General features: G+C 43.9%; 1 protein-coding gene across 4 annotated transcripts in view; it reads right to left on the bottom strand.

The window, feature by feature from the left end:
• Positions 1-17327, bottom strand: part of ARID5B (AT-rich interaction domain 5B) — a 175825-nt gene that overhangs the window by 12724 nt on the left and 145774 nt on the right. For all 4 annotated transcript variants that reach the window (XM_036264631.1, XM_036264632.1, XM_036264634.1 and 1 more), the window contains one exon: positions 9286-9383. In XM_036264631.1, coding sequence (XP_036120524.1) covers positions 9286-9383 — 98 coding nt within the window. The remainder of the gene's footprint in view (positions 1-9285; positions 9384-17327) is intronic.

The raw sequence follows: 17327 nt of genomic DNA, 5'->3' as shown, positions 1-17327 counted from the left end.
AGAAGCACCCGCCGGGGGAGACACTGACATGATCGCCCGGGTAGGGAACTCCAGGCTCCTAAGGAACTCTCTAAGCAATCGGAGCAGGCGCTCAGCTTTCCAAAAGGTAGTGACCCTAGCTGGAGCAGGCCCAACTTGATGCTGCATGGCAAGACAAACTCGAGAACCATGCCCTCTGAGCATTCCAGCCCGGAGCACTTCATCTCACCAAGTCTGAGGTTCTCATCGTCTCCCCAGCTTCTGGGAGCCCCTCGGGGGCTCTGCTCTACGATGCCTCCGTGCCACTTCTAAGAGCGTGCAGATTGATGCTAGCCCCATGTCTTTCAAATGAAGACCACAGTGAAGACATTTTGAATGCATTATTATTTTTTTTTAAAGGCTAATTTTATGCCCCAGGGATTAAAATACAGGCTCACAACAGAGGGCATGGACCCATAAACAGACCTAGCCCTCCCACCACGATGCCAGCCAGCTGAGATGGCAACCATTATTCTTCTCAGTAAGAAAAGAATGACTCAGAATCAAGCTGCATGGCCCATTTCAAGAGATGAACATTATGTCAAGAAGAACAGACACATATAACTCCAGTGTTTGCAACATGGCGTGTGCCCCACAAGTGAAGCCAGGCAGTGTCTGTACGTCAAAACGGGCAAACAGTACGGCGTTTAAGTCCCATGCATGCGATACCAGGAATTCCAAAGCTTGTGAAATGTTCAACAATCCCCCCAAACATTTATTATTTTGATCAAACTTTGTAATAACTTGTAGAAAAACAACATGTTCTAAGCGGCTTTCAGTGGAAGAGTTAAGGATATATTTAAATGGTAAACAATTGCATTCTTTTGTCATCTGATACTTTTTCTTCCCTCTTTCTTTTTTGGAAACATGCTTTCTGAATTTTCAATAGTTTCTTTGTGAAGGCATCTGTTACTCACATAATTGAAAAGATGTTTGTGCAGTGGCATGCTTGAGAGTACAGTTATTTAATCTTAATGATAAAGCCCCGAGGACAGAAAATCATAAGTAGAAACCTCTTGTTATTTATCAAAAAGAAATGGGGCTAAGTCACCTAATCTATTCTCAAATTTAAATTCATGCTTGATGAAAACTATCAATAAAACATGGACCCGCAAAGTTTCTTAAATACAATAGCAAGGTTCAAAGGGAAGTGGGGTGGAGGAGAAAGGGCGAAAACAAAAATGAGACAATAAAGGAGCTTGACAAAGAAAAACTGCTGTTTGGCAAGCTTTTTTTTTTTTTTGGGTCAAACAAAGAACTTGCTGTAGTTTACAGCATGACATACACACTTGATTAGTTGGTGCCTGAGGGTGTTTTTACACTCAACTGTGTAAACTCTAACTTCTATTAATTACAACTTGCATTTCGAGACAAACTTAAGAATTTTTAAATAAGATTTTTTTTCTTCCCCAAAGGCTGTTGTTTATTTATTTATTTTTTAAAACAGAAACCAGTTTTTCTACTTCAGGGCTTGGCTAGGGGTTTGTTTTCCTTTTTAAAAGTTTCTGGAAATATCCAGGCATTGGAAAGTTATCAGAGCATTTCAGGCATGCTGAGTGATATGGAGGAAGGCTCTTGCTTATGAAATTACCTGACTGTCCTTCAGGGAGAAATTCTTTACAGATGATAAGAAGCGACTCTAGGCTAGGGTGCTTACACCCACTCAACTCGGGTCCCTTGTAAGAACAAGCCAGGGAACTGTAGCTCGGCCTGCCTGGATCTCAGCACCTTGTCCTCGATTTCCTGGGCTGCTGGGTGTTGATAAGGGCCAGGAGGCTTTCTGTCGGGTTAGGGAAAGGGGAGACGGCTGGGTGGCAGTGTTGCAGAGGTATTAGCAACAGAATGCCCACTGGCCAGAGCCCCCATGACCAAGACAGTATTTAGACAGGAGATGCCAGATTGGTCTACTCTACCACGGGTGAGGATGGGGCATGAGCTACTTACTGGACCTCAGGGCGAGAGTTAAGATGCTGAAAAAATCAACTGCAATACCTGTCTTTGGTATATCCAATTTGGAAATTCAGCCTTAAAATCAGCCTTAGATCTCTCCTGACAGCCCTACCCACCACCTAGCTCCCTACCTCTTCCCATATTTCCTAGAGGAAACTGTCCTTTTCTGCTTGGATTTAATTTAATTCATTCAACCTCTAATTCCAAAGTCCCTGATGTGTTTATGCACTGGGCTGTCTCAAGGAAACAATACCATATGGTCCTTGCCCTCAAAAACAGCTTCTTGACTGTTCTTAAATTCAACAACTGGATTATTTCAGGCAATGTAGGAAGATCTGTCTCAAGTTCTAACCTAACCTCTTTAAGATCCAGTTCACATTCTGATCCCCCCGGAAGGCTGCTTACTGCAGTTGGAAGTTCTCTTTTTGATCCACGTTGAACTTATTATTTGTATCTATTATGTACTAGCCTAAGGTTTTTATAGTCCTAAATATTTAACTCCCTTTCATGTAAATATGGACTACGGGTTGGATCATATGATAAGTTAGGTAAGCCAAGATCACAGCACTTGTAGCTCTGATGCGTCGGGGGTGCCACTCTGGGGATGTTCTGAGGCCGAGCTGGGGCTCACGGGAGCAGCACTGGTTCCGTAGCAGTCTCTGCCACGCATGAGGGCACTCCCTCCCTGTCTGCCAGCCTCAGTCTACACTCCTGGTTCGTACTTTTTCCTGATCCCTGAGAGCATCTGCACGTGGTAGATGTTCAGAAGACACCACTGGCCCTGGAGGGCAGCAGCAAATGGCCAAGCTATCCTGCCCAGGAAAAACTGGCCACTGGGGGAGGGCTACTTAACCAAGTTCAAATGTAACCTTAGGCTAGACTGCTAGATGACACTGTCCACAGCCCACGTACTCTTTACCCCATCGGGGCCAGCGTCAGGCGTTTCGAGGGACACGGATGGGGGCGTCTACACGAGAGCAAGCCAAGCGGGTTCAGGTCCGTACCTCCCATTGTGAGGCCTGGCTGAATGCAACAGGCAGGCGCGAAGCAGAGAGGACGGCACCTCACCCAGAAGAGGGAGCAGGCAAACAGACGAGGGAGCCCCGAAAGGCAAGGCGGGGCCATGGGAGGCTGAGCTCAGCACGCGGAAGCGTTTAGCTAGAAAGCACGCTCCTTCCTGGCCCTCCCACTGCAGGGCGTTTGCGGAGACCGGATTAGCGCGGAGCCAAAGATAGTTCAGCCCTCACCGAGGTTGGCCGCCTGTAGGCCACATTTTGCCTGTGGGCATGTTTAGTTTAGCTTGCGCAAAATCTTTTCAGAAATCGTGGAGCCAGTATTTGAAAGTCAGGTGATTTCACATAAAAATGATCTTGAACACAAGGAAGGTCTGGAAGCAGAGAGACTGTTGTATCCGCCTGAGGCAGGAGTGTTGGCTGATCCTGCTGGGCCTCCCTGGCCTGGGTTGAGTGGGCCAGGTTCCCACGTTCCCACCTGGCCACCTGCATTGCCTGGGCTACCTGGTCTCTTAGCCACCTGAGCTTGTGACCACAGGTGCGGAGTAGTACTTCTCCAAGGACCTGGGGGAAGGACTAGTTTCCTAAATGTCCCATCTGTTGTCCACTGGATACTTTTGTAAAACACCACAGAAATGAATAATGACTAGAAAAGGCAATATTTAAAAAGACATGCAAAAGACAAGCCTCCGTTTTTATTAGAGGCAACAGACAGAGCTGTTCTAGCAGATGGCTACGTGAGTGAATCGGAGCTTGTCTGCGGTCGCTGTGCTGGTTCACCGGGGCCCAGTAGCCAACGGGTCACAGATGGTCAGGAATCCTCACTGGGACACCGGTCTAGAAGCTGGCCAAGGAACCTCTCAAATCGAAAATGCTATGATCCTGCCTGTGACCTTCTGAATGGTGTATCGATTAACTTCAAGGGTGTCTGCACGAGCAAGAATGCACCATGTCCTGGGCGTGAGCAGACACGAACAGGACCGCAACGCACCTTACTTTCCTTGGCCTCTTCCCACAACATAATTAGCTGAATTCCTAGGAACCTGATATACTTTTGGCATTTATCTTAAAGCACGTACTTATCTTCCTCCAAACATGAACGTCCCACGCCCTGGTTTCCAACTTCAGAGAAAAAAGGCCGACATGCCAGCTGACTGTCACTCGGGTTCTGCCCTAATGCATCTGGCTTGGGTACAACTCACCCCAAGTCACTGCAAAGGAAGCGCCGAGCCACTCGGCAGGACTGTCTTGCCTGGGGAATGCTTACGGGAACTGCAAAAGGTCAGGTTTTGAAATTGGGCATGAAGTCTGTGTGAAGATGACGTTTCGCTGCTCATCCCTCCCCACCCCCAAATACTTTGTTTATGATTTTGATTTTCTAAATACTCAGAAAAGCACAGCATAAAGTACTTTGGCCTTAATGCTCCTTTTTCAGTCCCTAATAACAACTTCATGTGCTCCGTAGAAACGGACCATGTAATTTATTCAGGAAAATCAAAACCAGTAATCTGGTATTCTGTGTGAAGATTTTTCCCCCCTTGCATGTGCTTAAAAACATTTAAAAAGAAAACAAATCTGCATGTGAAAACAAAGCCTCTAAAGTGAATTACTGTTGCAGAAAAATCAAACCAAGAGGATTCCATAAAAGTCACCTTTTTCCTTTTTGTTCCTTTACCGATAGAAGAAAGCAATTTGGGCACCTTAAATAGAGTTGAACGAGGAAGAAAATTTTCCCCTTTGAAGGGTCCTGCCCAGTAGGAGGTGGGCATGTTTCTTTGCATTATAATCTACGGTAACTTTACCTATAAATTCTGAGCAAGAAGTGTCCCAAATAACCACGCTTCATAAGCCTTTCTGAGTTTGAGACATCTACATAGCAACAGTCTCACGATGGGGAAACATTAATGCTTCTTATATTGGTGATCATCTGTAACATGAGCAATTAAGTAGCGTACTAATGGACTATGGCCAGGAGCCTGGTACTAATATTAAAAACTGACAGAGATGAATAGGTTTGGAAGCAAAACCAGGCTGACAAAGACATTTTTATGAAGTGCTTGGACCTATTTGATTTAAACCAATCAGAGGCACGTTTGGACGAGTCAGGCCTTCAGCGACAATGACGCATTCACAGGCATTGTACCCTTTCTGCTGTGCCTTAAATAAAAACACCCATTGATTCTTTTCAACAACCCACACTTTCATTATTACACTCATTAATAAACCAAAAGTGCACAACTAATATACAAGCAACATTTACTGAAGAACCGGCCATTTTTTCTTGTTGGAAAATGAAAACATTTACGGGAAACATGAGCCACCCTGCATGAAAAATAAATCAGTGGATAATGCATAGTAGATTGCTCATTTCTTCTTCATCTTCTAAGGAAGCGAAGCTGGGGGTAGGGAAACAGGAAAAGGACCAGTGTCTGTACCAGAGTGAAAAGAATGAGACACCAGGTGAACCACCAACAGAGGAAAAACCCCTCTGGCTCTGGTCCAATTGGAAGAGATTTACAAATTTCCAAGAACATCTCCAGCTAGATGCTCGCCCACAACATCCTGACTCTTTCCAGCTCCTTGAACCTTTTTGAAAACAGCGGTCCATCACCCATCTAGTCATCTGTTTTCATTGTGCTGGCATAGCCCATAACTAGTAAGAATGGATGAAATCGGCCATAGTCACCAAGTCCAGTTTTTGTCAAGAACTTTAGCTCTTCTTTGCCCAAGAAGAACTCTTTCCGGTCCCTGGACAGATGGTAGTATCCTCTGCTAAGACCTTTAAAGGCACGTAAGCCATCTAGAGCAGTAGTTCCTAAACTTTTCTTCCACAGTACATCGGAGTATGCTGACTCCTTTGAAGTCATGATGGGTTCAAATGAGGGAGAGTGCCATTACTGTCAGTAATTCCTAGTGACTCAAGACGCCCTGTATCTGATCACAACATGTGAGGAGCCCAGATGGCAAAAGGAAATGCCAAGGCAGGGTTAAGGGCCTTGCTAATCACCTGGGGTTGGCTGTGCTCTTATCTGGACTTCGGGCTCTGCGAGGGGATTTCCATGTTGGGGGTCCCACTTAGCTGTGGGGTACTGTCTCTCAACTGCAATTCCACCCTCTGTGCTCTGTGTGGTGATGCTGGGATAAATTACATCTCATTTGTCAGCTCTCTCCCTGTTGGGGTTGCTTGCTGTTCATTTCAGCGCCTACCCAACAGTAACTCAGCAGCAGCAGTCGGTTCCAGCCTCTGGCTTCTTTCAACAACCCCAGAACAGTTTCAGTGCATGTTGTCTGAGGTCTAGCACCCGCCAGGGAGCACAGCCTCCCAGGTCTGAGCCCAGCTCTGCAAGGCTCCTCCTCCGAAGCACCAGCACGGACTGGGTGCCTCTCCCCAGACGGGACCTGAACCCCAGCTCTGTGAGGCCCACTCTCTGAACAGCTGGGTAGCAACACCTCTTTTCTCTACTCTCCCAGCCCCGAGGAAACTGTAGTGATTACCTTGATATTAATGTAGTGCTTCACACCAACACTTGTCTAAGCAAGTCCAGTAGTACATTCTCTTTGTTGCATACTTAGTGTGCTGTCTGTGTTTTGCTTACTGATAGACACTGACCAAACAAACTATTTCAAATTCAAAGACATAGCTTTTCAAAAACGCATAATCCAGTGGGAAACAAAACCTTTATGAAATATCCATTCCACTCCCAAGAGTGAAGAGAGAAGATAAATTTTTAAAAGAGAAAATCTTTAACAATGTTTCTTAGTTGCTACAGTTTGAGGTATCTGTGCTAGAATTTTCCAACTCGACTGGCATTTGGAATTCTGCTACTCTAGGAAGTGGTAAATCATGAAACGAAGTACACAGTCTTCAAAAGAAGACTTGCCATTTCATTTAAGATTTAGGTTTATTTTTATCCGCACAACTGCTTGAGTAAATCACACACACCCACACACACATCTATTAAGTTCAATCCTTTTTCCATCCCAAACCTTATCTTTTTTTTTTTTTTTTACCATGTGATGTTTTGTAATATGTTTGATTAATTTTTCATTCTTTAACTGGATGAGCTAGTTAACAGCTGAGACACAATCATTTTTTAAAATGTAATTGTTATCCTTTAAGCTTGATGGTGCACATGTTAGGAACATTTGCACCCGGAGGTAAGGAAGGTTCACCATCAGAATCGAAGCTATTTGAAAGTACAGGGTTTCTAATGAAAACATTCTGAGTAAAGCCTTGACTCAGGAGTCAAAACCAAGCTGACTATGATACCTTGGACGCTATTTACAAAACACTCACCTGAGATAACAATGCTATTTTGTGCTACTACTTTTGAAGTGTACATGTTATGTACAGTGAGAATGTGTGCTCCTGTGTTAAATACTAAGAGAAATAACACTCATACTTGAGAAATTGATGTACTATACTGGAAACAATGCTATGAAGAATAATAATTTGAGCCCTGGCCTGTGTGGCTCAGTTGGTTGGACACTGTCCCATGCACTGAAAGGTTACTAGTTCGATTCCTGGTCAGGGCACATGCCTGGGATGTGGGCTTGATCCCCAGTGTGGGGCATGCAGGAGGTGCCGATTGATAACTCTCTCTCACATTGATGTCTTTCTCTCCCTCTCCTTTCCTCTATCTCTAAAAAACAATAACAAAAAAATTTCTTTAAAAAGGATAATAATTTAAATTCCTGTTACCAATTTTTAAAAATTCCTCTGGATTATAATACTGTCGAGCGAGGCAATCTCTTGGGAACACATTGTAGGAACTTTTCATGGGATATGAAACCCAACTCAATTTCTTATAATTATAATCTACAAAAACATTGTAAGTTTTGTTGAATGGCTATACTAAAAGAAGCTCTGTGTTAAATGCAATACAGAAAAAATACATTTGAAATGTAAGGAAATATGACTAAGGGCTGATGTGTTCGATGAAATTATCTGAAGATTCATTTGTATGATCCAAAGGTGGGTGTCAAGCATCTGTGTTGAAGTAAGAATGGTAACTATGTGAAGAACAACAATCAAATGTATCAGTTGTGTTTTAAGTTGCAAACTAGCCAGCTAACTGGCCTGTTTGTTCAGCTGACTGTATCTTGTTTCATTCTATCCATAGCTGTTATTTTATTATTATTATTTTTTTGGTATGTGCCCCTAGCGGGAACTGAACCCAGGACTCTCTGGTCTGAAGGCTGACACTCCAACTGCTGAGCCAAACCAGCCGGGGATATCCATAGCTGTTATTAAAACACACACAGACACACAGACACAATCTCCAGTTGTCTCTCACAAGCTCTGAATTTGAAACCGGGGAGCTGAGTCAGTCAACACTTCAGAAGGGAAATGCCACTGATGAGGAAGTTGCGAGTCACTGAAACAAATTAAGCATGGGCTCGAAGCACAGAGCAAGAATAATGCCTGGGTCTGCCAACTGGTCTTCAGTGTTGTGGGTAACGTAGTCCTGACACAAAGGGAGACAACCCTCAGAGTGGTCTAATTTGGCATTACTTCTTGTTCGTGTTATCAACACCCTCCTGAAGAAGCTTTAATCATTAGAAACTAAACCATACAGAACTAAACCATACAGAACTTGGCAAGAAAGGATTTCCCAGTCAAAAGCATAGCCAGAGGAGAAAAATACCAAGATGGGACAAAACAACGGATCTCATCTGAGGCCAATTTTCTTAGTAAAGATATGCTTATTTTACAATATCAATACATTCAACATTAATACATTTCAGTGTTAACAGTTAGATGGTAACCTCATAGTAACACTGCAGACCTGTTTCCCAGACCCTGAAGGTTCTCCTAGTGAATGAACCCACAGAGAACTTACTGAGTAATCTACGCGTGTGGGGCGAAAATGGTATCATCAGGCAGGTGGTCACAGAGCAAAAGCAAACTTAAAAGAATGTCTAATTTCAGTCCCAGGAACCAGAGAAAGCCATGTCCCATAAAAATCACAAGCACGTGCCCTGGCCAGTTTGGCTCAGCAGTTAGAGCCACGGCCCTCTAACCAGAGAGTCTCCATTTCGATCCCCGGCTGGTCGGGGTCAAGGGAGAGGCAACCAATCGATGTGTCTCTTCCACACCAATGTTTCTCTCTCTCCCACCCTCTCACTCTATCTAAAAACATCACGAGGAGATATGCAAAGCGAAATGCCAGAGGGACATTTTCCGTTTCCTACAAGGTCCTTTACCTCCTGTCTTATCCTTGATCAGAAATGTCTTCCAACGAACACACTTTCAATTAAGCAAGGACTTTCCAAAATACTAAAAAAGCTTCTGTTTTTTTACCTTTCATAATGTCTGCGGGTGCAAGTGGCGGCGCTGGTGCTCCCAGGGTTACCGCCTAATTCATCGTAAATGTGTTTCCATTGGCGGCGGGCTGTTATCTGAAAAAATGGCAATGGGAAATTCAATTTTGCATCAGCATTCAAGACATGTGCAACAGTCAAAGGAGAACAGTCTGTTCTGGAAACCCAGGGACAGAGACGTGAGTATACAGGGAAACTAGCAGTTGTACAGTAAGATCAGCACTTTTCGTTGCAATAACAATGAAATTCTGCTTTGGGCTCTGTATTTTGTCCCCCTCAGTGCATTTTCAACCAAGGTACCTCCCTTGTGACTTACGTAGTGATGTGCCCCCCGAGATCCCAAACTCGTACTCTGCTCCTTTATGTCATGTGAGGAAGCATCAAAATAAAATATTTTTTTCCTAAAATGTATCTGAGTGCATCCCCTTAAATACACACAATTAACATGGGTTGCTCCAGGGATGTGGCAACAGGTGGCCAAGCGAAGAGAAACTCTTTTCACCAAACATGCTTTTGTATCTTCTGATTTTTGAACTATGTGATGATATGCTGCCTGCTTTAAAAACTAAATAAATTACAACATAAGCTAATTAAGCCGATCCAGTTGGTTATGGAATCTGCAGTCATTCCAGGTTACATTTCTATGACAGCTTCTCTAACCACCAAAACAGAATCCAAATCTACAACTGTACATGTCATGCAAGCTGTATATTTTTATTCACTTAGGTCGGGAAAATGGGGTATCAGTCAAACCCTATGAAAACGAACATATTCCAAAGTTAAAATGCAAGTTATGTATATTATTGAGTTAGGTGAATAAAAACAAACAGCTTGCGATATGCGGAGTGGCACCCTATAGTCCTGTTTTATTGATTTTTAAAAATTTTATTTTTGTACATAAACTCAGAATAGCAGATGCACGATCTGGCAGAGGATGAACTGTGGGAAGCCCCATCCTTTGCGACATCCCCAGCAAGTCTAGTGTTTCTCTGGAACTAGGAAGACAGAACACGATTCTAAGGTCCTTGCGAAGGCTTCTAACCAGGGTCACAGGGAACTGTGATTGGACAGTGCCGTGCAGGGTGTGGCAATGGGGCCAGCGGCGTTTAGTACAATCAGAGCAGGACGCGTCTGGTGGAAAATACCCGCAGAGCTGCCTGCGGGCTTCACTTAGGGGCTAACGGCAGTAATCCAGGAAAAAATTCTCAATATTTAACCAGGGGCTCTGAAATTGTAATCGAAGGAGGAGGGCAGGGGTGGTCAAATATTATAAGATAAATGGCACCCTTTCCATTTCAAATATAAAGAATCCCTTCATTTCCAGAAATCCTTCTCAACAGGCCCAAGTCGGACCTCGAGACAATGAGTTCTGCTTCGTTCAATTTCCCATGAAGCATTCTTGAACCCATTTGTTTCAATGGTTCTCACTGGACAGACCACCTTTACATCTACTAGTAGGTATCACTGAAAACAAAATCCTCCTTTATTTGTGGCTTGGTTTTGATTATAATAAATGGTTTCAAGCCCATTTCAAAATACATATCTTGGAAATTCTTTTCTATTTAAATACAACCTCCCTCCATCCTTTTAAATAATAAAACAATTTCAGGCTGATCTTCCTGAGACCTGTGTATCCAGGAAGAAGAAACAGGATCCCCTCCTCTCAAGTGCTTATAAAATTCCTCAAAGCCCATGCCAACCTCCCTCAGATGGGGTGTGCCGGCCCTGGGGAGCCCAGCAGAACACACCATCACTCTGGTCTTTCCTGCATCTCGTGGGCGCTGTATTTCGTATTTTATAAGTTTTCACAGCCATTGTATCCATTAGTTCTCCCATCAGCCTTTGAGGCAGGTTATAGGAACCTCACTCACTGAGGGAAGGGGGATGAAGAGAGGTCGCATGACTGGCCCAAGGGCTTTGGAGCCGCAGACCAGCAAGGCCAAGGTGTATGCCGATGTCTTACGGTCCCAAGAGCAGACCTTTCCCCACTGCATCAAAGCGGCCTCCATGTCAGAATGACCTCCTGGATAGCCCATGCTTGTAGCAAGGTGCTAATACAGAACTTTGGGGGCTTTTGCTTCAAGTGAGGCAGATGACCGTGGGAAGTACAGCTTCTGCTACAAGTTCTCAACTTTGACCTTGGAGTTTCTCACTGGTGGGCAAATAGGGTAGCTATGAGGTCAGCAGGAATCTAAGGAGGTGGTCTATGTCAATAGTGCTCTGAAATTTTACTCTCTTAAAGAATCAAGTACAACTATGGTTCCTTCTACCCTGACTGCCCGTGTCTCTAGGTAGAACAGAGGCTTTGTTATTATGTTCACCGCAGAGTCACAGAAAAGTTCCAGTGATATCTGAGCCCATCCATTCACTCATCCATCCATTCACCAGTTACTGAACATCTCCCGCCTGATTAGTGCTAGGCTAGCAGCTGAGATGCAAGAGTGACAACCAGACCCAACACCCAACATCACTGCATCCTTGTGGGGGGATTCCAGAAATAAACAACTGACTAAATACATAAGCAAAATAATTTGTGAAAAATGTAATGAAGAAGAGACCAGTGCAGACAGGGATGTTTAAGGTGTGGAAACTGACCATGCCCACCTCCTCCCCAACATCCTGTTATCTAGACTAGGGAACGCCCTGTTAAACACTTGCCTATCACAGAGATGACAAAAGTTATTTAAGAATAATAATGAATAATGATGAAATAATGAATTATAAAAAAGGAAAAATAAAAAAACTTCATAAAAAAGGGGGGGAAAAAATCTTCCTCACACCAGGATTGAAATGGTGGCAGCAGGAAGCCAGAAGCATCACTTGGTGCTAACAAGCCACGAGCAGCAGGCCAGGGGTCTCTGTTAGCCCCATGCTAGCAGGTTCTCTCTTTAAATACAGTTTTACTAGTGAGGACTCATCTGGAGTGAAGGGCTGGGCCTTCAAGGAAGTGGTCTCTCTACTTCCCGAGCCTCCACTGGCCAGCCTGGACGAATCAGGCCATGTGGAGATATTTTCTTTCCGCAGGAAAGTCATAAAATGTGCTCTTTCCAACTACTAAATGCTTTTAAGTGCACATCTCTACTTTTTTGTGCCCAGGTGCACTTTTAATTCAGTGCTCACCATGCAAATATCTAAATCCTCCCATTGTCCAAACTTATAATGGGTCTCGCGGCCCTGTAAGCAGAGGAAAGGACATGAGAACTCCTCCCGGCCCAGCTACTGGGCATCGAGCTCCCACCTGTATGGATCTGCTTCTGTTCTGATACACCTTCCTCATGCCTAATTATCCATTTGCTTAGGGGTTTTGTTCTGTTGTCCAATGTCCTCGCAGAACCAACTTTTGCTTCCTGGTATCCAGCCCCCAGCCCCACTGAGCTGGAAAGTTTGTTCTAGCCAAGGGGTTAGTTTGATCAATTCTCTCATTAAGCTTCAGGCCTCCTGGTCATGTTCACGGTTCAACTTGACCTTCTATTTATTTTAGGTTTTGAAGGATACAAAGAACGGCTGGCTCTTTGTTTCCTAGAGAAAATGGCCAAATTCATTTCTCTTGGCTTTGGCTTCCCCGGTCATCTCCTTCGAGGTTCTCCCTCAGAGGACAGGGTTTCAGGACAGCAATCCACCTCTGCTCCCCGTTTTGGGGCGCTGTCTCAGGTACAGAGGCATGGAGGTGGAGGGTGGGAGGTATCACGAAAAGAAAGAGATGCTACAGCTTTCAAGAGTTCATAATTTAGCAGGAAGCCTCACTAAATTCACCAGAAAGCAAGATGAAAAACTGAGCAGACCACACCTAAGTAAAATAAACCCATCTAGGTGTGTGCGAGACCTAATCTCACTTTGAAGACACTTGACAGTTGCTTCTTCCCCTCGTGTGGTAAGACCCCAGAAGCGCTGTGGAAAGCGCTCTACGCCTTTTATGTCCCTGAAGTCGCATTGCTTATAAATTCAGTGGTTTTCAAACTGCTCTTCTGAACCGAGGTGGTGTTACAAAGAAGGTCTGAAACTCACCCTCCGCCTGCTCACCACCCTCGAGAAAACAGATCCGGTGTGTGGGGAAGGACTCGCCCCTTCCACAATTTTATTTGATGAGAATATCCTGTCACTTAAAAAAAAAATTGGAAAACGGTTTGAACCCAAGACACTGTCCTGGAGCCTCGATTTCACTCCCTTTGAGGTTGCAGGGATGAAATAATCTTGGAATTTTCGTGGCCTGCTGAGGAAATGGCCATCAGAAACCTTGTAGGACTTCGGAGTTTCCATGGCTTGAGGGTGTGTAGGAAATATGGACTCAAAGGAGAGTTTTCCGGCAAAGCAGCGTCGCCCGGGCTACTCTGGGAAACAGCTTCTTTCTCAGGACACCTTGGGGGCGGGCTGAATTAAAGGAAGATGACTTTTTTTTCCTGGTAGTCCTCCAGCAACTGGAGCCTTTCAAAACTACATGACATCATCTTTGGCCTCGAAAATTTTGAATTAAGCAAGAGGCTTTGTCTGTCCGGAGAACTAGGGTTAGTTGATTCAGAAGATGTCTTGAAATGACAGAGTTTCTGTCATTTTTGTCATTTTCGGTCATCTTTCTTCAAAGCCAGAATCTAATGTCAAAGCCTAATCCTTCCGAAGGCAAGAAGGCAAGTGACTTCTTCCCGATGAGGAATGGTGGTGCCATCTCACCCGTGGGGACAGATGGGGCCGCGAGCTGACATTCTGTGAAGGTGCTACTTGCACAGGCTTCTGCCTCTAGGATGCAGTTTACTTGAGACTCATCTCCCGGCTCTGCCGCCTTCCTTGCTCGCACGGCCTCTGGACCACCACCAAAGGGCGAGCCACTCGGAACCACTCGAGCACACCACCTTCCACACACTTTATCCGGTTCCGCATCTTCTATGAATGGTAGGTGCCCAACTCTAAAATGTTTAGGAGTTACATCTAGGACTGCAAAGGGAGGGGTCCTCGTTGCCAACCAATCAAAATGCCAGGATATTGTTTTCCTTAGGAAATCAAATTCATTCACTACGTTTATGATCTCTAAACCCCAGGATGCAGAGACACACTGTACATTTCCATCAAAGGCAGAGGAGCCCAAGGGAACTGAATATGGCCATTAGTCAAATGTTATAAAGCCTTAAAATAAAACTTTTGCTCCTCTTTCTTTTTTAAAAAAAAAAAATTCAATTTAAAGGCTGTGAAGAATTGAAATGAAATAATCCATAATCCACAATTCAAACCAGAAGGTTTGAAATAGTTTATAACCACAAACAAAAACAAACCAATTAAGATGGTCTCTTTTTATAACCAGAAGGAATTCCAGAGGGAGGTCTTTCTCCAATCACAAGTGAGCAGCAGAAGAGATACATTTACAAATTTTAAACTTGACATTTTTTACTATTACTGAATGTTTACATCATCCAGACTTCTTGACCCATCTCCTAAATTCACACATTTTTCTCAAGACTCAGATAAAGTTTCAGTAGGGAACAGTTTATCCACTAAGGATCATGTTAGGTACAAAGAACCAACTGAAAGATGCTACTAATGAAGGTAGGTTATTAGATCCTTTTTCCAAAAATCACGCAAAATATATAGAAAGCATTCTGTCTCATATATAAGAGACGGCCAAGAATGGAAGTCTCAAAGAATGGGCATTTGCGAATCTCCTTCAGCTTCCAATGGTTATGGAATTAATACAACTAACTGTGCACAAAAATTCTCAGCGTGTCAGAATTTGAAGAATGCCACGAGGACCGGTGCACCTCAGTTTACCTCCTTGTGCCTCCATTCCCTCCTCAGTGAAACGAAGTCAGGGACTAGAACACGGCAAAGACCCTTTTCTACTACACAGAGGCCGATTTGTGAAAAATAAACATGCTAGGGTGCTACGCGTTCCCTCACTCGAAATGAAAATAGCTCACTGAGTCCCAGTCTCGATGACCACTCTACCAAGTGGAAAACACTCCTGGGAAACTTGGTGCTGCTTTTAAGCCAAAAAAAAAAAAAAAAATGTCAATAGGTTGGATGTTCATTTAGGAATAGCATGAAGATCACTTTCTAAACTTTGACATTTGACTTGAATGGGGTCCCCGTTTTGAAGCGATGACCCATGAGGGCCAGCATGTGAAGTGGTAATAATCCTTGCTACACTAAGCTTCGAATTAACATCACCTGGAGAGCTTAAGAAAAGGGCTTCTCTGATTCTCAGGCCCGCGCCCCCGCAGAAGTTAATATTTCCGTGTGGAGGCCTAGACAAGGCTTCTGTTTTAAAGTTCCCTATTGAAAATTCGAACCCTAGTTGTTGAGTAGCCTTTGGGAACCACTGATCTAGAAGATTCTAAGATCTCTTTTGAGCTCGAGATGACAAGTCTACACTTGCGCTGGTATCAGATAATCTCACAGACAAGTGTCCTTTGGTAACACTGTGATGACAACTTAAGTCCCCAGGCTTTGGATATTATTCATACAGCTTCTGGACTGACTTCAAAACTGAATTCTCACTGAATGTTTTACAGTTTTATTAGCCAAAATATACCAAGAGAGGAGATTCAAAAGCTTAAGTGTAGAATGGGATTGGGACCCTTGAGTGCCTACGGGGCCAACAGGTACTATGAGGCATTAAAAGAAATAGAAAGAAAAGAGGGAAGGAGGGCGGTGGGAATCCCACCAATCAGCTTCATCCAGTTTATGGCCCCAGACAGATGTTATACCAAGAAGGTGATGGAGACTCACTGCCTGAAATGAGATGAAAACATCTGCAGTGTTATGAAGAATGATAGGGACCCAATGAACGATAAAGGAGTTGAGTGAATGGAAAGGGAAGAAGGGAAAAGGGTAACCCCAGAGGCCACCAGTCCTCTTGTAGCTTGGCTGAAGTGACAGGAAGCTCAGAACCAGATAAAAGGTAGATGCCAAGCTGGTCTTCCATATTCCTCCATCCCAACCTCTCTCTCCTTCACCCCACCTACACACACAATGAAGGCAGAGTACGTGCAAAGCCTAACACTTAGCTTGTCATCCGTCTTGGATGTGTCCCCTGCGGCCTGCGGTGTAACCCCACGGCCTCGCATCCAAGATCTCTCCTCACTGGGCTCCATCCTTCTCTCCAGGCCATTTGTCCCAGCCACCTGTCACTCAGCTTTAAATTACTCAAACTCTCTGGGCCCAACTTTATTCTACCTCCACATTTTATTTCCCCATTTCATTTTCTCTTCCTGGAAAGCCATGCTCTCTCATGTCTAAATCCGTTCTCCAAAATTCTGCTTACCTGAACAATAAGTTCAGAACAATAAGTCTCCTTCCCTCATCTCTAAATGAGGAAGTACTTGACCTGAACAAGGCACTGATCTTTCTCAACCTGGTCTTACAATGCCCACCTCTCTGGATGGTAAGCAATTGGAACTACTGGCCTAGCTATTTTTGCATCTCCCAGAGTGTCCAACACAATGCTTGGTACACATAAGACACTCAGTAAATACAGGGTGGGGTGAAAGTAGATTACAGTTGTGAGTACGAGAAACATGGAGTTTATTCTTGTATTGTTATTCATTAATCATTGTATTATTTTCCATCTGAACCATTCTACGCCTACTTTTGCCCCACCCTGTATGTGTTCAGGTGACTTTCTAATTGTGTAAGCATTCATTCATTCACTCACTCATTCAACAAAAGAATAAATACTCCTTGTTCAAAGAGTACTGCAAATGTCCTGAAACTTATCAGAAGTGTCTTTTGTATATTCTACACCAACTTGCTGTTGCATGGGAAAAAAAAATCCCTGTGAAGATACAGAAGATACAAAAGCAGGAAAAACTGATTCTGTAAAATTTGCTGGCAGTCTCCCTATCAGTGAATAACAGCAAGTTTCTGAGTTTAAAAAGACATTTCGTAATGTTGCGCAATACCGTGTAATGATGTGTCTGTAGTCACAGTTCATTAAAATGTGTGCTCCTATTCTTAACACTAAAAGTTAAACTTAAAAATCTAGGCTATGGGATTGACTCCTAAATTTATGAGAGGAACCCTGAATAAGTTATCTTC

The sequence above is a fragment of the Molossus molossus genome, unplaced genomic scaffold, assembly GCF_014108415.1.
Source record: "Molossus molossus isolate mMolMol1 unplaced genomic scaffold, mMolMol1.p scaffold_m16_p_17, whole genome shotgun sequence".
In the NCBI taxonomy this organism is placed as follows: domain Eukaryota; kingdom Metazoa; phylum Chordata; class Mammalia; order Chiroptera; family Molossidae; genus Molossus; species Molossus molossus.
Note: the sequence above shows the minus strand (reverse complement) of the source record. Positions and strands in the feature narration are given on the sequence as shown.